Raw genomic sequence first — 23,354 nt, forward strand, 5'->3', positions numbered from 1 at the left:
TGCAGCATATTGGACATTTCATCTTGTTGTCAGTCGCAGGATGCAGTGTGGCCTGCATGGTGGTTGGAGACGCTGTCCTATCAACACTAATGATTTTACTGTGATAAAAAAAATAAATCATATCTATCATCTGTATCCATGTTGTTGGTGTCCTCTGACTTCTAGAGTCCAACCCCTTTCAAAAAACAAAATCCCCCATCTCACATGTAGCTTTATAACCCTGTGCAACATAGGCCTATAAAAAGAAACGAGATCTCAATTTCCTGTGGTTTATGTCCATAATATTTATTTGAGACGGGTGAAAAATCTGCCTCATATTATCTTTCCCCCCAGCTGCGTTCCTCCCTCCTCCAGCTTGGCCTCTCTCTCTTTCTCTCTCTCTGCATTTACAAGCTCATTACAAGCCCGGCCTGTGGTTCTAGCCCGGGGGCGTGAAAGGGGACCGGGAGGTCATTGATTTGTGATGAGCAGGGGGTGTTATATGTCCTCTCAACATGTGAAGAAGACCCAACACCCCGCTGTGCAGCATCACAAGGTTAAAAGTGTCATTATGTGACAGAAACACACCCCGCTGTGCAGCATCACAAGGTTAAAAGTGTCATTATGTGACAGAAACACACCCCGCTGTGCAGCATCACAAGGTTAAAAGTGTCATTATGTGACAGAAACACACCCCGCTGTGCAGCATCACAAGGTTAAAAGTGTCATTATGTGACAGAAACACACCCCGCTGTGCAGCATCACAAGGTTAAAAGTGTCATTATGTGACAGAAACACACCCCGCTGTGCAGCATCACAAGGTTAAAAGTGTCATTATGTGACAGAAACACACCCCGCTGTGCAGCATCACAAGGTTAAAAGTGTCATTATGTGACAGAAACACACCCCGCTGTGCAGCATCACAAGGTTAAAAGTGTCATTATGTGACAGAAACACACCCCGCTGTGCAGCATCACAAGGTTAAAAGTGTCATTATGTGACAGAAACAGGAAGTGGTCCTCATTAGTTTAGACCTGAGGCAGTTAGCGATGAGGCTATAGGGGCAGGAGATGAGCGAGCAAGTGTCAGTTTCAAGATTCAAGATTCAAGATTTTTATTGTCACTCCATGGTACAAGTATCACGTGTGAAATTCTTGTGCTGTGGACTCCGTTTACAACATAGTACAAATATAACAGGGCATATGAGTGCAAAAACAACAAGAGACACAACAAGCAATAAGGCAGTATAGTGATAAGACAAGTCAGAGACAGTGGCATATTCACTGCACATAGGTGCACATCCACAGGTTAATTTGTGTCAGTTTAAGGGGTTCTTGATGTGAAAAAAATTCCAGAATTACTGTTGTAGGTAAACAAAGGTTGACCAAATGATAACTGGGTTATCAATTTTTTTTAAAGATATTGAATGATAAACTTCAGCTATTCTTTTTTTATTAATAGGAAGAGAAAATTTAAATTTGTTCTGTGGACCTTTAACTACAGTAGAGCTAGCCTACTTATCGACAGATTATATGTGTGTATTGGTCAAAGACAGGAGTATAGGCCTAAACTAAACATTGTTTTCTTTTATTATGATAGCTATAGCCTATAAATTATTCTCAGGCAAACCAGAGGCAAAAAGCGTCTGGTTTTATCTGAAGGCATGGTGAAAGATTAAATGTCTTTGATTGATGTTGGATTTGGCCAATGTGATAACACAACAATGTCGAAATACCTCATGAATCCGTAAACAACCCGTTAATGGCACATGCGTCGCACCAATGGGAGATTCCCGGGGGCGTTTCTTTGCCCTCTGTACACCAGTCATCCAGTCATCCAGGCGGCAGGGGAATGATGGAGAGATGGAGAGGCGAGCTGCGTCAAGCTAGCCAGAGAAAGAAAAAACATAAGCAGACCTAAACTGATTTTGTCTTCAAAATAAAAGCAATTTTTTTACACTTCTAAAAGAAATGTGTACATAAAATGCTGTATGAAAGGGTCAATTTAAAGAAGAAAACAACAATTGTTATTAGAGTCGATACATATTCCTCCTTACATATACGGTATCCTCAATTTGTACTGCAACATAATGTGTAGAATTATCGTCTAGGAGGGGTTTATTTTGAAAATCCAGGGCCGGGCGCAGCTTTTAATTGTGTCTAGTTTGACACTGTGAAAGGACAGGAGGAGCACTCGCTCAGTGAGAGGAGCGCTGTGTGGTGTGTGGTGTGTTTATGCATCGGACTAGTCGGCTGTCGGAATTTACGCCTGGGGTTGGAATACTTTTTTGTTCACTTTTTTGGACAAGCTCAAATAAATGTTGTCACATTCAGCTACGAGTCTTCGAGCTTGCGCTTACCCGGGCGGCAAATGAGTCCGCTCGCGAGCAACTGTTTCCGCTCATGCCATGTTATGATAGCTAGCCCTCGCTAGCAAGCTAGCTAACTGTATGGCTGCTGGTCCCGTTGCAAAAAAGGTGATAATTAGCTAGCGGGCTACGCTTGCTCGCCTGCTAGTTTGTCACAGGCAGTCGGACAGTTCGCCTTCTCTTAACACAGCTGATCAGGCTGCTTAGCGGATGATGCGTTTGGTATTATAACAAGGTAAGCTAGGTGTCAAACTTCATTTAGTTTCACATGTTAACACGCTAGCCTAGCGGCTGAATGGTTAGCGGAGCACAGCGGTTCAGACTATTCCCTGGAACACAGATATTCGACGGAATATTACCATGTTTACAAAATGTCCATCTGGGTCTTAACGTTATTTCCGAATGAAGTTTGCCTAAATTGCATGTATGGACAACAGCGACTTGTTCCGTGTGTTGCTATTAACTTACCTCTCTGTCACCATTACAGAATACGAATCCATAATTGATTAACAGTTATCAAACATACCAAGTTAACGTAGCTGTAGCACAGACCTGCCACTCCAGCAAATAGCTGCCCGCTGGTGGAGTCCTAAAACACTTTCTTATACAACATTGCCATATGATTTGACGCTAAATGAAGTGGTTGTTTTATGGCAATGGATTTCTCTGTCGGCACGCGCAGCTGGCGTCTAACGTTAGATCAGGGAGGATACAGGACTTCACAGACTGGCTGTTGCTCTACTGACTGTCTTTCTGTTCGCAGGGTGTTCAGCAGGAAGGAATATTATGCACACAGAGGATTACACATCAGATTATGGAGTGATTTTCCTGCCAACATCATGCGCGCCGTCAAATCACACCTCGACCACTGCTGCAGAGATTCACTGTCTACTTGGATTTATCAAGCAGTTTGTGAAGACCAGCGGCTCGGCTTGGATGTTCAGTGTATCTTCTTTTTCTAATGTGCTCCCAGTGAAGCATTAACTATGAGTCTACGCGGGCTGCATTGGTTTGGATACATATAAACATTCAGCCCGAGTGTGAATTCGCGTCGAGGAAGTCCAAGGAGGGAAGCCCAGGACGGGACAGGTACACACAAACTCTCCGGTCCTAACGAAACATGGCCTCGGTTTGGAAAAGATTGCAACGTGTGGGGAAGCATGCGTCCAAATTCCAGTTCGTGGCTTCATATCAGGAGCTGATGGTGGAATGCACGAAGAAATGGTGAGTTGGGATACAGGCAACCACAGTGCTGTGCTGTCATTTAAGCCCCATGAAAAACTATGTCTCTGTCTGTGTGTGTGTGTGTGTGTTGGAATGCTGAGCCGGGTCCTGGTGGCCATAATTCACACACACACACACACACACACACACACACACACACACACACACACACACACACACACACACACACACACACACACACACACACACACACACACACACACACACACACACACACACACACACACACACACAGACAGTCTCCTTGGTGTGTGGGCATGTCTGCATGCTGGGAGGGGCCCGGGTGCCTTGTGAAATTGCTATGTTCATTTTTTTTGTGCCCCAACGCTGAATTTGTTTGGTTTGCGTGTTCGTGTATGAATGAATCGGGCGGCAGCGTGAACCAGTGGTTTAGAGAGATCATTCTGGGTTCAAGCCCCCATGTGGCCAGCATCCACTCTGCTGAAGTGTCCTTGAGCAAGACGCTGAATCCCTATTGGCTCCACTGGTTTGCTGTTGCGTAGGTGTTCCCACTTCCTAGTACTACGCTCTCACCTGCCTGAAGGGGGACAAGCCAAAACAGAATTTCCTTACGGGATCAATGAAGTCTCAAAGATTCGACTGGAGTGTGTGCCAATCGTCAAGTGTGTTAAAGTCATTGCATTATTTGCAGGGGGCGGGGCTTATGCTGCAGCGTTCATGGCATATCAGATTTAGCATAACTGCAAACTGGGAAGAAGAACCATTCACATCAGCCTCTTATAGCAATTACAAGTAGGATATGTGGGGATTCTTCTATGCTCCGGTGTCTCCCACTAAATTGTGTAGGTGTGTCGAACTTGGCAGCAAATCCACTGATGCCAGTACAAGATAATACAAATTCAAGTTGTCAGTTATATTTATACCAATACAATGAACAAAGTGAGCAGTATCTGCTGCAGGTCATACATGGGTTGATTTTTATATTGATAAATAAAAATGATTTTGGATGTGGGCGGTTTAACACGATAAACACACGCATGCTGAACACAAAGTTGTAGCAACCAGACGTCATCCCGTCATTCCACTTCTTATGAAATGACTTGAATTCGGCATTTGACCCAGACTGCAAGAATCAAACACTCACTCACTACTAACATGAGCTCTAATGAAAGTGTGTGTTTTTAATAGTTATAAATGAGGGGCCTTTCCCGCTCCTTCAGCTTGTAGCTATGAAATTATGAGCCAAACATATGTCTGTACGGAAGAATGAGTGAACACTATTCAATACAAAAGGGGAATGGGGAGCTCACAGGTGGGTATGTTTTCAGTAGTCAAGATAACGAGGGGAGATAGTTTAGCCAGCAGGTACGTGTGCTGTAACTGTTAGTGAGTAATGAGTGAAAAGCAGGGGGGGTTTGGGCGTGAGGATGTTGCCTGGAGACATGTATTCTGAAGCGGCTTGCCTTAGGCGTGTCTAACACAGACCAACAGAGCTTCGACCTGGGACAGATGTTAACGTGTTGGAGAATGGAATGAGAAAAATGTACGTCTCTCTCTTCCCAGAGCAAAGGGTAGTGGGTGGGCTCGGAGCTTAGTCGGTAGTACGCCTTGTTTTGCAATCCGAGCGGCGATCTTCTAGTATGTATTTCAGTGGAGAAATTTGATGGGTAACTGATATTTCATGACTCAGTTTGAGTTCATTCAAATGTGTCTTCCATACACTACAGACTAGTTTAAGGATGTCTATCAGTATGTGAAGGTTGGATCATCATGTCCATTGTCATGCTAGCAGTAGTGATCCACTAGTCTTTGTGTGATGGTATAGCTCAGCAAAAATGGCAGCTTTAAAGTTTACGTTTACATTCAGAAAATAGGATGCAATGAGCCTGTTAATACACTGTTTAGAGAGCCTCTGACCTGTGTGTGTGTGTGTGTGTGTGTGTGTGTGTGTGTGAGCGTGTGTGCGTGTGTGCGTGTGTGTGTGTTAGGGGTGTCAAAATTAATCATATAATCGATGTGAATCGAATCGTTGACAGATGAATCGTTGAATCTTTTATGTTTAAATTTCTGTTGACATTCATATTTTAAAGCACTTTAAAGTAAAAAAGGGACTTGATATTTATCTGACTGCTTGTATTAATTGATGAAAAAGTAGCCACGTGCAGTAATATTACAGAAAATTGAGGATTTATTTGATACTTGGAGCTGCTATACTGTTGGAGCTGTATCCAGATGCATCGCGATGCATCGTCGAATCGAATCGTTGACAGATTAATCGTAATCGAATCGTAAGGCCAGTGAAGATTCACAGGCCTAGTGTGTGTGTACAAGCAATATTTGAGAGTGCTTTGGCGCGAGCTCTCCTCCGCCTGCCTTGGAGTGAGTGTGTGTAGGTACGCATGGTCGGGAGTGTGTGAGCGAGCACTGGCGCAGGGTTTCTGCCTTCCTCGGACTTCATCGGTACGGTATGTTATTGTTGCGGTGGAAACTTTCCACCTACGCTGAGTGGAAACAGTCCCCAGAGCTCAAATGGATCTCAAATCCCCCCAAAATCTTCAGGGATGATTTTTGAAATCCCGCAGCCCTTTTATTACTTTTATTATCAGACCAAAAAGGCTTACAGTTTGCACTCTTGCGTCATGATGTGTGCATGCTTTTAAATATGCATTTCACATCCACATTTTATACAGCTGACTGTCTCACGCATGCAGAGGGACTTACACAAATTCCTAGATAGCCGTTACTACAAAGAAGTGCCCCGGCTATTCTGACTGTGTGGTTCTTCACATGTGATTCCCGTGCCTGAGGGTGTGATCAGTAGCTTAACTCCTCTGATCATGTGGTTGTGGTGTGAGCTTGCGTGAGCACTTTTAGCCAGCCAGCCAGACTAAACCTGTACCTGCTCAAACCCTTCTCTCTTCTCTGGAGGGAGAAGACTCATTCCAGATGGAACCCTTTTAATTACATTTTTTGACATTTTACTTAAGATGAGACTCCCGATATGGAGCGGAGAGATCCTCGCAATTTGACAGATTAAGCGGAAAACATAATTAGGGGTTTGTTTTCTTTGCACAATTTGCTGCACATCCTGCAGAACATGCACGCACCGTTTCACAGAGTGCAGGGGCTTCTGCTTCTGCCGGGGGCATCGCCCATGGAGCAGATGGGGTTCAGTATTTAGCTGTAGAGCTGAGCGATTTGGCGATGATATCAGACTACACTAGGGATCCTCTAGCGACTTTGGTTCTTGTTGTATTGTGATATAGCCTAGTTTATACATGGTCTTTTCCTGGTCTTAAATGCTGCATTACATCTTACAGCTATACATTTGAATTTTCTGTCTATTTGACTGTTTTAACTCTCTAGAGTGAAATGAACCCACCCACGAATGCCTCTACCTCCTTGGCCATCAAAAAAATCTCTGGTCCAGTGCTGAAACAGGAAGTGACGTTTCACTTTGCCTCTCTATTGACACAATAGGAATGTAGTGTAGTGACGGAGCCTATGTTTCTCCACATCTTTTATGTTTGTAAATTAACTTTTGGCCTATGTCTGTGGTGGCCCACTTCCTGTGGTCGACTCCTCTGAGGAGTGGAGGGATAGTTAGCATTCCACTCACACACCCCTTTCAGCGTCAAATCAGACTTGGCATTAAAACTTGATGACCTCTGTGTCTGTCTGAGTCCATTTCCTGCACAGCTCCTTCAAATTAAAAGTTTTCTGCAGGCAAACTAATGGAATGTTATTTGTGAAATACGTATAGGAAGTGAAACATGTTTGGCTTGCTAGCTTGATTAGCGGCACGATTAGCTACTTCTCTCACTGAAACAAGTCGAGACAAGAACATTTTGAGGATATTTGGAGCTATTTCGCCCCCCCCCCCCCCCCAGTGAACCAGTTATAAACACTGCAGAAAGCTAAGCAAAGTGGAGAGTACAAGCAGAAACGGTAAAATACAGTAAGTCTGATATCCGAACGTACAAACAGCGAAGTGCAGCATTCAGGTGTGGGTGCAGTTTCCCCCAAATAGAAAATCGACAGAATGGCGCTTTAACATCTGATCATTACTGTCCCTTTTCATTTGTGGTATGTAACATGCTGATTCAGTAATGGATCATTCAGCTATCCATGTCACTTGCCCTGCCCTTCCTCATGTTTTCAAATCAGTCTTCCACTAGAAAGAGAATAAGAGAATAAAAATGCTTGTAGCACCAAGCTGACGATAACTACGTTAAAAACTCTGTTCTCTACTGATTTCCACTGTGGACATATTGTGTGAATTGATGCACCCTCAAACAATTGTGATGCGCTCCTGTATGCTCCTGCATTGTAGCTACTAACTTACTGTGCGTTGTTGTTGTAGCTCCTGTATGCTCCTGCATTGTAGCTACTAACTTAGGCCTTGGCCACACTGATCCGTCAGAAAATGGACAGAACAGATAGACGGATAGATTTATGTCCGTTGCATGTACAAGTAACCTACTTGTACAGCAGGTGGCGGTAAGCACCTTGAAGGTGTCAGCGACCCGCCTATAAACCGAGAGAAGAAGAAAGCTGGTGTCAGCTAGCTGTTAGCTCTGTGCGCTACGTTACTTATGTGGCAATAAAATGCCACCGAATGACCAGATTAGATGGTGAAATCAGACGGTGACACTGACTATCACGTTGTACAACAGCGGGATGGTGTACACAGCATTAATTATAGCCTCCTTCACCGCCTCGGCCGCCATCTTCTTTGAAAAGTTGAAACAAATCTCGGAACGCCTCCTCTCGAGACCTCGACTCTGATTGGCTAAACAGACAGTGACTATCCGACCATCCGACCATCCGATACGTCCATTCAGAAAAAGTTCATTCCTCTTCAACTTTCTGTCCATCAAAACGTATGCAAATTTTCTGGATACGTACGCTTCTGAGTGCTCCACGGACAGTCGGACAGCTGTCATTGAAAATGAATGGAAGTGAACAGAGAAATTAACGCACACGGACAGACACCACGGATCAGTGTGGTCAAGGCCTTACTGTGCGTTGTTGTTGTAGCATGTTGGACTTAGTTTGAGGCATCTGCATGAGCCTGATTTGAAAAGCGGATTTTTTTTTATGCAAACTCTTAGTATAGCACCTGAGTCAGCAGCACACTAAGATGTTACTATGGAGAGAATCTTGTCTTGTTTACTCCTGCATTTCCTGCCTGCCCCCAAAAACCCCAACCCCTCTCCCTCTCCTCCAGAGAGGTTGATTTTTGAGATCTCACACAGCGCAGGTCTTTAACTGGCCTCGGCTGTAAGAGCTGAAGATGAAATGTACAGTAGCGCCGCTGCCGTGTTTCTTGTGACCTTCTGACCTCTTCCACTGGCACTGCTTTGAGCTGCTGAGCAGGCAGGAGCAGACCACATGTTAAATCTGCCATGTGTGTTTGTGATGATGGATACTCGCACCACCTCCCGTGTCACCCTTTTCCTGATGGCTGCTCGCTCTTTCCTAAGCGCCTCTTTGCAGTACATTCTAAAGGGCACCACAAGAAATCATGGAAATAGAAAATGAAATTGTCAAGACACGACTTGAAGATGCTTTGAAGAAATGCCTATTAAAGCCAAGGCATACTTGCTGGTTGAGGACGTATGCATTTAATATTGTATTATCTTGATGGTAGTAATATAAACCAGCAGGGCTGCACATTTTTGGCAGTAAATTCTGCATGAAATTGCGACCAGCGCCGACCACATGGTACAGGGGACAGCAGAATGTCCTGTACAGTGCAGAGGGACAGTGGACGAGATGATTCAGTCGTGTTCATCACACGCCTCCATGCATTGAAGCAACATTTAGCCAGTAAAGCAGCAGCTGTGTAGCAGCAGCTGTGTAGCTGTGTAGCTGTGTAGCAGCAGCTGTGTAGCAGCAGCTGTGTAGCAGCAGCTGTGTAGCAGCAGCTGTGTAGCAGCAGCTGTGTAGCTGTGTAGCTGTGTAGCTGTGTAGCTGTGTAGCAGCAGCTGTGTAGCTGTGTAGCAGTAGCTGTGTAGCTGTGTAGCAGCAGCTGTGTAGCTGTGTAGCTGTGTAGCTGTGTAGCAGCAGCTGTGTAGCTGTGTAGCAGCAGCTGTGTAGCTGTGTAGCAGCAGCTGTGTAGCTGTGTAGCTGTGTAGCAGCAGCTGTGTAGCTGTGTAGCAGCAGCTGTGTAGCTGTGTAGCTGTGTAGCTGTGTAGCAGCAGCTGTGTAGCTGTGTAGCTGTGTAGCTGTGTAGCAGTAGCTGTGTAGCAGCAGCTGTGGGGGAGGTGATGAGTGGGGAGGCTGCAAGGATGATTGTGGTTAAAATGATCCCCCATGTGACCTCGCCCAAAAATGTTTTGTCACTTGAATAAGTGTAAATAAGTGTTTTTCTCCAGGGACGGGTGCACTGCTCACTGCTCAGGTGGATGCCAGCCTCAGCTTACAGGGCGTTCACACCGTACGCCGAAGCAACGCTCAAGCCACAAGTTTTATTTCGGCGTCCTTGTTAACAGGCGAGGCCGTCCACACCAGCCGCGCGCGTACCACACTCAAGCCACGCTGAAGCGATCATTCAGGATTCTGTTCTATTTTCAAAGCGTGAAGCTGCCAGGCATGAAGTCACTGGAAGTTGTGGGCGGGGACAAGGCGCGCTGAGGAAAAGAGAGTGCTTCTTGGGTGACCCGGTTTAGCGTGAGCTCAGCTTCAGCTCTGCTTCTGTTAAGTGCCTGGTGTGAACAAAGGGTTATGCTTGCTCCTGCTTAAATCCTCCTGCACCCAGTTTGTCTTTCGTAAATATATGTCCAACACACTCAAGTTTTTTTTTAAACATGGATTTGGGGTTCGACAGTATAGGACAATAGTAAAACAAAGCAGTTCATACAGACCAAAAGTAAGACATGTTCAAGTCTGCACGGTTAGTCCAGGGGCCAGGGGGGGGTGTACCCTCCTTTCGTAGTCTATATGAAATAGTTTGTCATGACTCTTCTCTCTCCTGCGAGAGGCGAGATGTTGGCTGCATAACTCCCAGGTGTGAACTGATGCCTGAATGCAACCCTCACTCACCCTGCTCCTGTCCCCCTGAGGCTCTGTCATGTTGTGTGAGGGAGAATGTGTTGTTACTCCGCTCGCCTGGCTCAATATACGGGTGAAAAACAGCATCAAAAGGGGAGGCGGGTCGTTAGCACTGACAGGCACGCTGACTCGCGTGTCAAGGCTACGAGCGTTATGCCGCGGACGTAACAGACGCTATCGATTTCACTGTAACTTGAGCTCGCCACACGCAACCCGTGGCTAATCAAGACAGTCGTGATTCCCTCACGACGTGACAGGGAAAGTTCAAGAGTTCTGAGGAAGAAGTTTTCATATCAACCACCCGGGGGCAAGCATCAATCATGACGCACGCACGCACGCACGCACACACACACACACACACACACTCTCACTATGTCTCTCACCCATACACTGAATCACTGACTCACCCTCTCTTTCTCTCTCTCTCTCTCTCTCACACACACGCACACGCACGCACACACGCACACGCACACACACACACACACACACACACACACACACACACACACACACACACACACCGCTCACTCGGGGTAACCTATGTAAGGCTCTGACTGCTGACAGATAAATGTCTGTTATGTCCTGTTTATACTCCTGCTCTCCTCAGGGAGATCAGTGTGTCAGAGCCACTCTAGGGGGCTGTAGTGGTAAATGCAGAGGTGGGTCACTCTCAGGGCTGTACTGGTAAAAACTACATCCCTAAATCAAAGTGTTGTGTTGTTGTTTTTTGCACCACCAAAAAACAACAACACAATCATAAACTCCATCAAACTGACACCACTGATGCTTTTAAAGCAACCAGTAGCAGGCAGTTTCTCACACCCCTGAAGTGCCACCTCAGCTCGTCTTTGAAGGAACACAATGCGCAACACTTTGGGAGATTTACCCATTTGCCATTTTCCCATTAGTGAGAGGAGAAGATGCCCTTCTTTTCTCTGTGTGCGCAATAGAAAAGTAGCTATGCGCCCTCCTGCTAGCTAGCTTAGCACAATGACTGGTAGTCTATGGAACGGGTTAGCCTACCCCCCGTTAAGTCAGCAAATACACACACTAACAGCGCCAAAACGCTCTCATGTACTCTTGTGTACATGTTGTGACTCGTGCATTCACCACCTTCTGAAATAATAATGTAACATTACAAGACGTTGTAATTTAGGAAGCAAATACACAGCAGAAGTACTTTCCTGAAGAAAAGCGGGGACGCTCCGGCTAGAACTGAACAGGAGTTCTGTTCTGACAAGAGATCCAGTTAAAGCAGTTGAGGCATCATGCTGGAACTTGGCTGATCCCTCACTGCCATGTGTTGGGCTGTGACATGTTTGTCTTCTGGTGAGCATGTGTGTGTCCTCATGGTGACTGTTCATCATCTCGCTGGCAGCCAAACATCATCTTGTCTGACGTGGCCAGCTAGACACTTCGCTGTTTGAAGGCCTCGACACGTTCCTGAAGCCAGGCAACTTTGATATGGTCCTTATGGTGCTATAGAGTTTCAACTTTCATATGGTCGTTATGGTGCTATAGAGTTTCAACTTTGATATGGTCCTTATGGTGCTATAGAGTTTCAACTTTCATATGGTCGTTATGGTGTTATAGAGTTTCAACTTTGATATGGTCCTTATGGTGCTATAGAGTTTCAACTTTCATATGGTCGTTATGGTGTTATAGAGTTTCAACTTTGATATGGTCCTTATGGTGCTATAGAGTTTCAACTTTGATATGGTCCTTATGGTGCTATAGAGTTTCAACTTTGATATGGTCCTTATGGTGCTATAGAGTTTCAACTTTGATATGGTCCTTATGGTGCTATAGAGTTTCAACTTTGATATGGTCCTTATGGTGCTATAGAGTTTCAACTTTGATATGGTCCTTATGGTGTTATAGAGTTTCAACTTTGATATGGTCCTTATGGTGCTATAGAGTTTCAACTTTGATATGGTCCTTATGGTGCTATAGAGTTTCAACTTTGATATGGTCCTTATGGTGCTATAGAGTTTCAACTTTGATATGGTCCTTATGGTGCTATAGAGTTTCAACTTTGATATGGTCCTTATGGTGCTATAGAGTTTCAACTTTGATATGGTCCTTATGGTGCTATAGAGTTTCAACTTTGATATGGTCGTTATGGTGCTATAGAGTTTCGGGGGTCCTGAATTATGGGTGGAACCACAGAATTTGTGTTAAAAGTGTACTGAGACAGCCATTCAGTACCATTGTGTTGTGGGGTTGTGTGTTTGCATATTGTGTATATTTTACATTTGTTGCTACTTGAGACGAAAACTGGGATCACAGACTCAGACGCCAGTATGTCTTTTTTCTCCTGATTTCCCCCCCCATTTTCTCCCCAATACACCCTTTTCACAGGTCCATTTTATGTCAAAAAGGCAGGGTAATAAACACAGGTGCAAGCAAAACACTAAGACACATTAGTGTCTTGCACCTGTGTTTATCCTGCCTTTTCGATGCAAAATGGCCCCTGTGAAAAGGATCTATTGTACTTGGCCAATTCCCAGGACACATACCCCTAATCTGGCTTCCCACCCGCAGAGTAGACACAGTCAATCGTGCCTGTATGGACGCCCAGCCAAGCCGGAGGTAATACAGGGGCGCGAACCTGCGACCCTCGTGTTGGTAGGCAGGTAATCTCCCGCTACACTACCCAGACGCCCAGACGTCAGTATGTTAAGTCCTGGAATCTGGGGGGGAAAGGCTAATGCTGTTATAGCAGAAGTGGCCTTCCTCATTACTTAATGAGTATTAGGTTATGTCTTTCTGCCAACTGATAGTGTATGCATGAAATATAGCCAAACGTCTATAGAAACAGGAACATTCAGTGCTGCTCACTCAGCTAGAGGGCAGAATATGTCTGTTGTGTGATTTGGGAGAAAATAAAATTATTAATTATATTCATTTGTATGTGCATTGTCCTTGACATGAGCTGAGAGGTACTTTGTAGCAAAGTGACTTCCATTTCTGCTGATTTATTTCAGTCAGGCGATTTATGAAATATGAAGGACTGAAGGTTTGATTCAGAATATTGTCATATTGGAAAGATTGAAAGGTTTTTGTTGTTTTTGCTGCCCTGGTATCTGTCACCTTTTCACTATCCATGAGTTTGCATCCCTGTCTTATAGCTTCCCAAATTACATTTGACATGATTAGATTACCTTAGATTACCTTAGATTACATTACGTTACGTTACATACAGTAGATCTCCTGATCTCTGCCTCCTCTTCTGCTCCTGTAATTGTTTTCTTGCACCAAGCCCACTGCTGTCATCTGGGGTGGCTCGCACACACACTATCATTAACGCTCTCCTCTCCTCCTCTCCTCCCTCTCTATACCTCTCTCTCTCTCATCTCCTCTCCTCCCTCTCTATACCTCTCTCTCTCTCATCTCCTCTCCTCCCTCTCTATACCTCTCTCTCTCATCTCCTCTCCTCCCTCTCTATACCTCTCTCTCTCTCATCTCCTCTCCTCCCTCTCTATACCTCTCTCTCTCTCATCTCCTCTCCTCCCTCTCTATACCTCTCTCTCTCATCTCCTCTCCTCCCTCTCTATACCTCTCTCTCTCTCTCCTCCTCTCCTCCCTCTCTATACCTCTCTCTCTCATCTCCTCTCCTCCCTCTCTATACCTCTCTCTCTCATCTCCTCTCCTCCCTCTCTATACCTCTCTCTCTCTCATCTCCTCTCCTCCCTCTCTATACCTCTCTCTCTCATCTCCTCTCCTCCTCTCCTCCCTCTCTATACCTCTCTCTCTCTCATCTCCTCTCCTCCCTCTCTATACCTCTCTCTCTCATCTCCTCTCCTCCCTCTCTATACCTCTCTCTCTCATCTCCTCTCCTCCCTCTCTATACCTCTCTCTCTCATCTCCTCTCCTCCCTCTCTATACCTCTCTCTCTTATCTCCTCTCCTCCCTCTCTATACCTCTCTCTCTCATCTCCTCTCCTCCCTCTCTATACCTCTCTCTCCTCCTCTCCTCCTCTCCTCCCTCTCTATACCTCTCTCTCTCATCTCCTCTCCTCCCTCTCTATACCTCTCTCTCTCTCATCTCCTCTCCTCCCTCTCTCTCTCATCTCCTCTCCTCCCTCTCTCTACCTCTCTCTCTCTCATCTCCTCTCCTCCCTCTCTATACCTCTCTCTCTCATCTCCTCTCCTCCCTCTCTCTCTCATCTCCTCTCCTCCCTCTCTATACCTCTCTCTCTCATCTCCTCTCCTCCTCTCCTCCCTCTCTATACCTCTCTCTCTCTCATCTCCTCTCCTCCCTCTCTATACCTCTCTCTCTCTCATCTCCTCTCCTCCCTCTCTATACCTCTCTCTCTCATCTCCTCTCCTCCCTCTCTATACCTCTCTCTCTCATCTCCTCTCCTCCCTCTCTATACCTCTCTCTCTCATCTCCTCTCCTCCCTCTCTATACCTCTCTCTCTCATCTCCTCTCCTCCCTCTCTATACCTCTCTCTCTCTCCTCCTCTCTTCCCTCTCTATACCTCTCTCTCTCATCTCCTCTCCTCCCTCTCTATACCTCTCTCTCTCTCATCTCCTCTCCTCCCTCTCTATACCTCTCTCTCTCATCTCCTCTCCTCCCTCTCTATACCTCTCTCTCTCATCTCCTCTCCTCCCTCTCTATACCTCTCTCTCTCTCATCTCCTCTCCTCCCTCTCTATACCTCTCTCTCTCATCTCCTCTCCTCCCTCTCTATACCTCTCTCTCTCTCATCTCCTCTCCTCCCTCTCTATACCTCTCTCTCTCTCATCTCCTCTCCTCCCTCTCTATACCTCTCTCTCTCTCATCTCCTCTCCTCCCTCTCTATACCTCTCTCTCTCTCATCTCCTCTCCTCCCTCTCTATACCTCTCTCTCTCTCATCTCCTCTCCTCCCTCTCTATACCTCTCTCTCTCTCATCTCCTCTCCTCCCTCTCTATACCTCTCTCTCTCATCTCCTCTCCTCCCTCTCTATACCTCTCTCTCTCATCTCCTCTCCTCCCTCTCTATACCTCTCTCTCTCTCATCTCCTCTCCTCCCTCTCTATACCTCTCTCTCTCATCTCCTCTCCTCCCTCTCTATACCTCTCTCTCTCTCATCTCCTCTCCTCCCTCTCTATACCTCTCTCTCTCTCATCTCATCTCCTCTCTCTCTCTACCTCTCTCTCATCTCATCTCCTCTCCTCCCTCTCTTACGCTCCGTCTCCCCCTCTTTTCTCCCCCTCTCTTTCTCTATCTCTTGATTGCTCGATCTCTCTTCCTTCTTGCTTCCCTCCCTTGTTTCTCCGCCCTCTCTTTTTTTTGGTAATGTCATTTTAACTGCTCTGCAGTGGAATCCACCCGACTGCAGTTGTTCAGTGCTGCAATCATGGATGCAGACAACATGCACACACACACACACACGCACGCACGCACGCATGCACACACACACACACTCACACACACACACACACACACACACACACACACACACACACACACACACACACACACACACACACACACACACACCACACAGTCTCAAGTCTATGTGTAAACTTGTGCACACAAATACACAAAGACAAAATCACAGGAACAGCATACGTAAAGATATACGCACAGATGTAGGCACACACACATGCGAGTACATACACCCGCATGCATTACTCACACAAACCATCGTACAAGCGTCTGTCTACACACACGGTGTGTGAACACACAAATAAATAGCCACGTGACATGTCACATGACAGGGTTGTGAAGCGCTCAATGGTGTGTGTGTGTGTGTGTGTGTGTGTGTGTGTGTGTGTGTGTGTGTCTCTGCTGGTGTCAGAGAGACACCTTCAGTCCAGGTCAGGAGAGCATGTAGCAATCTGAAGAGCTGTGTTTGTGTCAGGATGGGAAAAGGACAGCAGTGCTGTACTGTTAAATGTAGGCAGTGCTGCTGAGTTGATCTGTGTTATCATATCAGCCCCTGAAGCAGGTAACAAAACCAACCTCTACTCTAAAGAAAATGTGGTTGACTTGCAGAGGGAATTCAGTGTCTGTTCAGCTGTGGTGTGAAACAAAGTGGGTTTCTCTACAGGTCAGTTAATCCTGTTCCACTGTTTTACCTGCCTGTTAAGCTTTTAGAAAGGCTATAGGACCTCCTGGTTGGATACCTGCCACAGTGGCTGCTACATTAGATAAGCTTGCTAGCTTATCTAACACACAGTCACACAGTCACACAGTCACACAGTCTGTGTTTACCATGATTTGACTGCTGGTTGCTGATCATTTCCCACCACAACCACTCCACATGCCAGTAGCATAATCCTACTGAAGACTTATTTCTAGCCCAGATTCTTCTTGCTCACCCTCCCTCAACGGTCACAGCAATGTAGATGTTCCCAATGCTCCCAGCAACCAGCAACATAATGAGTCACTGGCTCCAAAATGGTTGAACATTTCCCGTCTATAAGATGTTTGTTCATCTTTATGAATGAAACTACTAGTGGGTGGGGTAACCGTAGAAACCTTAAACCGGCATAAATCCTAGGTGAGGTAAGCTATGGTCTGGATCCAGATGAGCCACAAATGTGATAAAAACAGAAAAGAAAACTATAGAAAATTATCATCTGCAAGCTGTTACCACCCACAATTAAAGCTAATGCATTAAAACTTCTCGCTTCAATCCCCAGACCAGTAGGATAAATCTGGGTGGGGAAAGTGAAAAGGCAGTGCTTGCCCCTCCCTCATTACCACCACTGAGGTGCCCTTGAGCAAGGCCCTTAACCCCCAACCGCTCCAGTGGAGCTGCTCAGTGGCCAACAGATCAGACTGTGGTTGTACTGGTCAGCTTCCAGGTATGAATGTGTGTGTGATTGCTCTCAGTGACACGCCCCCTGGCCTGTATAAATAAAGGTTATAAAACAAGAGAAGAAAGAAGAAGATCAAATGCTGCTGAGGCAAGCCCTCCATGGCGACAATGTAGATAAGAAATTGACCAATAATTATAAGGTGCATTACTTTTCCGAAATACTCTGAAAATCCATTTACTCCGCACAATAATTTTATTCGCTTAGCAAATCCCCATCGGCTCTGTTGTCTCAGTGATGCTCCGGTATCTTCGCCTTAGTGACTCATCATCCATCATCTGCCCTCCTTGTTTTTTCCTATTTTCCGTGGCTGCTCTCTGACTCCTCCTGTCAGCCTCTCTGTCTGCGCTGGCTCTGTCTGCGCTGGCTCTGTCTGCGCTGGCTCTGTCTGCGCTGGCTCCTCTCTGCCTAGGGCTCTGTCTGTCTGCGCTGGCTCTGTCTGCGCTGGCTCTGTCTGCGCTGGCTCTGCCTGCCTAGGGCTCTGTCTGCGCTGGCTCTGTCAAGAGTTAGTGTGTAGAGTTAGTAGTTATGTAGGCATTAGCACTTGAATACAGCATGGTTTCAGCGTCTGAAAATTTAAGCTGAGAAAAATGCCTTTTTGTGAAATTCGATAGAACAGTCACTTTAACCATTCATTTTTGGCATCAGTAAGACGTCAGACATCTAAACAATAGTTTTGAACAGTAATTTCCTCCATAACAGCAGGAAACCCCCCTCTCCTTCAAACTCCTCCCTCCGTGTGTGTTCTCCTCCTGCCTCCCTGGCTCTGCAGCGGGCGTGTCACAAGCGAGTTGCTGCTGCTGCTGCTGCCTGTCTGCTGGCGGCCGCTCTTTGGGCGAGTCTGGATGGGCTCGCTCGTTTCTTGGGGTTTCGGTTGAGAGCTTTGATGAAGCTTTTGCGATTCTGGTCTTATTTATGCTGCGTGTTTCAAAGTGTGTTCCACCCGTAATCTATTATGCAAATTTGCAATCCCCCACCGCCAGCTCCCTGCGCGAAAGCGAAAGCGTTTTCGCCAATCCATTTTCATGAGAATGGCTTCCTCACGCGGCTGTTTTTGCTTGGCTTTCTCTCGTCTGGAGAGCACTGTCGCCACTTAGTGGGTCGGTAAAATAGATTATACACATTCAATACCTCCCATATTTTAATATGAGATGTAAAAGGGGTTGATCGACGTCCCACCGTCAATTTTTTATTATTATTTTTTTAACACATTCACTGCCAGCCGTTTTTTCAATACTGTAGGTAGGTTCTGCCAAGTTTTTTTTTTGAGGATTCTGGCTCATCTTTCAAGAGCCGAGGATTCTTTTCTGCTAAGATTTTGTGAACACAAATGATCTCAAAAGAACTAATAGAATGTGTGCTTTCTCTGTCTAAAAGAGTTAGTTTGTAGAGTTAGTAGTTATGTAGGCATTAGCAGTAGAATACAGCATGGTTTCAGCGTCTGAAAATTTATTCTGAGATAAATGGCTTTTTGTGAAATTCGATAGAACAGTCACTTTAACCATTCATTTTTGGCATCAGTAAGACGTCAGACATCTAAACAATAGTTTTGAACAGTAATTTCCTCCATAACAGCAGGAAACCCCCCTCTCATTCAAACTCCTCCCTCCGTGTGTGTTCTTCTTGGCTGCAGCGGGCGTGTCATAAGCTCGTTTCTGCTGCTGCTGCTGCTGCTCCTGTCTGCTGGCGGCCGCTGGGCAAGTCTGGATGGGCTCGCTCGTTTCTTGGGGTTTCGGTTGAGAGCTTTGATGAAGCTTTTGCGATTCTGGTCTTATTTATGCTGCGTGTTTCAAAGTGTGTTGCACCCATAATCTATTATGCAAATTTGCAATCCCCCACCGCCAGCAACCAGCGCGAAAACGAAAGCGTTTTCGCCAATCCATTTTACAGTATGAGAATGGTTTCATCGCGCGTTCCCCTGCAGTTTTGGCTCTGCTTTTTCTAGTCTGGAGAGCACTGTCGCCACTTAGTGGGTCGGTGGAATGGGTTGTACACGTTCGGTGGCTCCCATATTTATATAGAAGATGTAAAAGGGTTAGATGCACATCCCACCGTCAAAATTATTTTTTTTTTTTTGACGTATCAATACGTCATTGGCAGTCAACCGTTGCATTTTTTTTTGACGTATCAACACGTCATTGGCAGTGAACGTGTTAAGACGAGATATCTCGTCAACGGCAGTCAACTGTTTTTTTTTAAGACGAGATATCTCGTCAACGGCAGTGAACGTGTTAATAAAAAAAAAAAGATTAAAGTCCACCCCCAAATTTTGTAAATGCCGCCATTTTTTGCCCTGAAAATATTTTTCTAATTTCCTACACTGCTTGGTGTGCATGTATGACTTGCACTTCAACCAGCTAACACATTAGCTGTGGGTTTGTATTGATCTATCCGATTCGTTTACATCCAAGTTGTCACTAAATCAACGTAAACATCAGAATGAATGAGTCTGTTGGCTTCTGATCCTAGTGAAGTCTTGTGCTGTTTTTACGTCATTCCATTTGGCTAAGTGAAAAGAAGGAAGCGCTCCAGGCAGGCACAAATCAAAATTCAAAACAGAATCACAAGTCAATAAATTACGAACTTCTCTCTGATCTAATCTGTCTTCTTCCTCCCAGTCGCAGCACAGAGCTGTAACCCGCGCCATTTGTTACTCGCTTCCAGTGGCTCCGCCCCCTCCATGTCTGTCAAGCCAATCCAGACAGTCTTCTCAGCAAATAAAGATTTCATTTCATGTTCTCCTCTTGGCTGTGGATCATGATCACCATGTCTGCTCCTCTTTTTCAACCGTTACCTCTGCTCTGCTCCCAATAGGCCTTCTTCTCTGTGCTAAGAGAGTAAGAACTAGCCTATCACTTAACCTCCATCTTCCCTCTGGATGGAGTGTGTGATCTTCACTTCATTCCTACAACCTCTCTGCTTATTAGATTCTAACCCTCTCTCTTCAGTCAAGTGCTCACGGTTGGCTTCCAGGTTAATCTCTACAGAGACACAGTAGCTACAACTGCTCAGTGGCTACGGTTACATGAGGCCTTTTAATTCGAAATGAAATCATTCGAATCAAATCATTCGCATTGATCGTTATTTCCTGCGAGTTTACATGAGAAAATAGTATCCAATCTCAATCCTCTCTTAACTCACTGCGGTCTTTCTGCGCATGCCCGTTCCGGCTTATCGCCCGTTGATGACGCGCGCGAGGATGACGACGTACATAAACCGCGACAAGATGACAACATGGCGAAAAGCAAGAGATGGACCCGAGCAGAAACTATTTATTTGATTACGACTTTAGAAGAGTTCAACATCATGCTACGGCTGGATGGGCGGAAGTATCGAAACACAGAAATCTACCAAACTGTGTCCGAAAAAATGGTAGAAGGAGGTTTTGATAGGGACTCTAAACAAGTACACAACCGCTGGAAGACCCTGAAGCAGGAGTACAACAAGGCGAAAGCCCAGAACAGCAAGAGCGGCTCGGATCCCTCTGAATTCCAATTTTTCGATGAAATGGACCGCGTGCTGGGAGGACGGCCAATGGCTACAGCAGACGTGCATGGAGTCGACTTCGGGTTCGAGACAGAATCAGTTGAGACGAACGACAACAGCATATCAGGTTAGCCTTTTACACAGCTACGTGGTGTGCTAGCTAGATAGCTAGCTAGCTAAGTTATTACTACTGCTACTAGTCCCACTATTAAACGTTACTACTTAGACCTTCGTGAAAAAGGGAATAGGCTACTACTACAACAACAACCTCCCTAATACTACTGTAGCCTGCAGGTTGTCAGCTACACAATAGTATAGTAAATAATAATAGTATAGTATGATTTACAATTCTCCATTCATTGTATTTCAGAGGAAGACGACAGCTCTGAGTCAATCCAGCAGCCAGCTACACCTGGTTCCTCCACTGACCACCAGGCTGGTGGTTCGACTCAGGCAGCTCGTAGACCTGGTGTCTTCACCGAAGATGACGATGGTGGTGATGCCCCATGTGCTCAGCCCACAGGAACAAAGCGTAAGTTTAAAACTAATATAATAAATACGATCTTCGTTGCAGACTCTGGGCCCAAATTGACAGAACTATGTCCCAAAGTATAGGCATGTTATTTCGAATACATGCTCACAACATCTGCTAACTGAGGAAACAAACTTTTTGTACAGGAAAGAAGATGGCCAAAGCCACATCTGGATACGAGAAGGCTCTGCGAGGCTGGTCAGAGGACCAGAAAACGCTGGTGGAGGAGATGCAGGAGAGAGAACACCGATGGCTCGAGGAGCAACAACAGCGCAGAGAGCAGCAAGAGCAGAGGCGCCAAGCTCAACAACAACAACAAGAGGGGAATCTGGTGGCAAGTATCGACGCCAATGCAAGGTCCACTGAGCGTCTAATGATGATGATGATGGACCGTCTTATCCCAAAACCACTTCCCGCACACCCTGGTCCCCCTCCCCAATTCGCACATCACACGTATCCACACATTCCACACCAGCAATATCAACAACACTCCCAATTTCAAACTGTCCCCACACAGCAACCATACCAGCGCCAATACCCACATTCAGAGCCCCCAAATGCTGAGCGACAGAATGAGAACCCGCAAGCCGAGTCTGAGTACTCTTTTTTTGAAGATTTGGAGGATATCGGTTCACCTCCATCCTAGTTTAGTTATAGGTAACCTAGTTTTTTGAGTAGGCCTCAAGTTGAGTTGGGCATGCTTTATGTGTAGATAGATAGATAGATAGATAGATAGATAGTTAGATAGATAGATAGATAGATAGATAGATGGATGGATGGATAGACAGACAGATAGATAGACAGACAGACAGACAGATAGATAGATAGACAGACAGACAGACAGACAGACAGACAGATAGATAGATAGATAGATAGATAGATAGATAGATAGATAGATACACTAGATAGATACAGACAGACAGATAGATGGATGGATGGATAGATAGATATAGATGGATAGACAGACAGATAGATAGATGGATGATGGATAGATAGATAGATAGATGGATAGATAGATAGACAGACAGATGGATGGATGGATAGATAGATATAGATGGATGGATAGACAGACAGACAGACAGACAGATAGATGGATGGATAGATAGACAGACAGATGGATGGATGGATGGATAGACAGACAGACAGATGGATAGATAGACAGACAGACAGATAGATGGATGGATGGATAGATAGATAGACAGATAGATGGATGGATAGATAGATAGACAGACAGATAGATGGATGGATAGATGGATAGACAGACAGACAGATGGATAGATAGACAGATAGATGGATGGATGGATAGATAGACAGATGGATGGATAGATAGACAGACAGATGGATGGATGGATGGATAGACAGATAGATGGATGGATGGATAGACGGATGGGATTGAGATAGTGAGAATAAAACCGAGGTCATTTGTATGCTGTTTTGTTTCAAAGGTGTATAGGTTGTTTACTATCAGTGGACTGGCAGTTGTCTGGTATAAAAAACTTGCTTTCACTTGGAAGTTGCACTTGATTCCTGTTTTACGTTTACTTTTTTTACTGGCACTTTACTCAGGGCTGAGAAAAACAATATGTTCGTTTTGAGAACTATTGCTGTTTATGTTCCAATGTTTGCCCACCAAATACTCTTGTTTACACTGCCTTGTTTCACAGAAAAAACATTTCTCCAAATATACTCTTGTTTACTCTTTATAGAAAACGTTTTTTTTGTCTCCGAATGTACCAGTATTAGAGATTTGCACTAATTTGTAATGTCTTTAATGGTTGTTGAATGAATCATAATTATTATTTCAAGTGTTATTATTGAAGCTCATTAGTTACACAAGCTCTGAGTTGAACATGTTTTATGTGTGTGCTACTGTAACAAATGTGAAATGTGCAGTAGTGTGACATATTTTACTGCC

The 23,354-nt window shown here is 45.3% G+C and overlaps 1 protein-coding gene across 1 annotated transcript in view; it reads left to right on the forward strand.

Annotated features, from left to right (window-relative positions):
- Positions 1–2,346: 2,346 nt before the first annotated feature.
- The window catches only part of ehbp1 (EH domain binding protein 1), a gene marked incomplete at its 3' end in the record, with an annotated part of 171,447 nt that continues 150,439 nt past the window's right edge, over positions 2,347–23,354 (forward strand). The window contains exons 1-2 of the mRNA XM_083651190.1: positions 2,347–2,582; positions 3,111–3,571. Coding sequence (XP_083507316.1) covers positions 3,468–3,571 — 104 coding nt within the window. The 5' untranslated portion in view covers positions 2,347–2,582; positions 3,111–3,467. The remainder of the gene's footprint in view (positions 2,583–3,110; positions 3,572–23,354) is intronic.

Source organism: Poromitra crassiceps (genome assembly GCF_964638095.1).
Source record: "Poromitra crassiceps genome assembly, chromosome: 14".
NCBI classification, from domain to species: Eukaryota; Metazoa; Chordata; class Actinopteri; order Beryciformes; family Melamphaidae; genus Poromitra; species Poromitra crassiceps.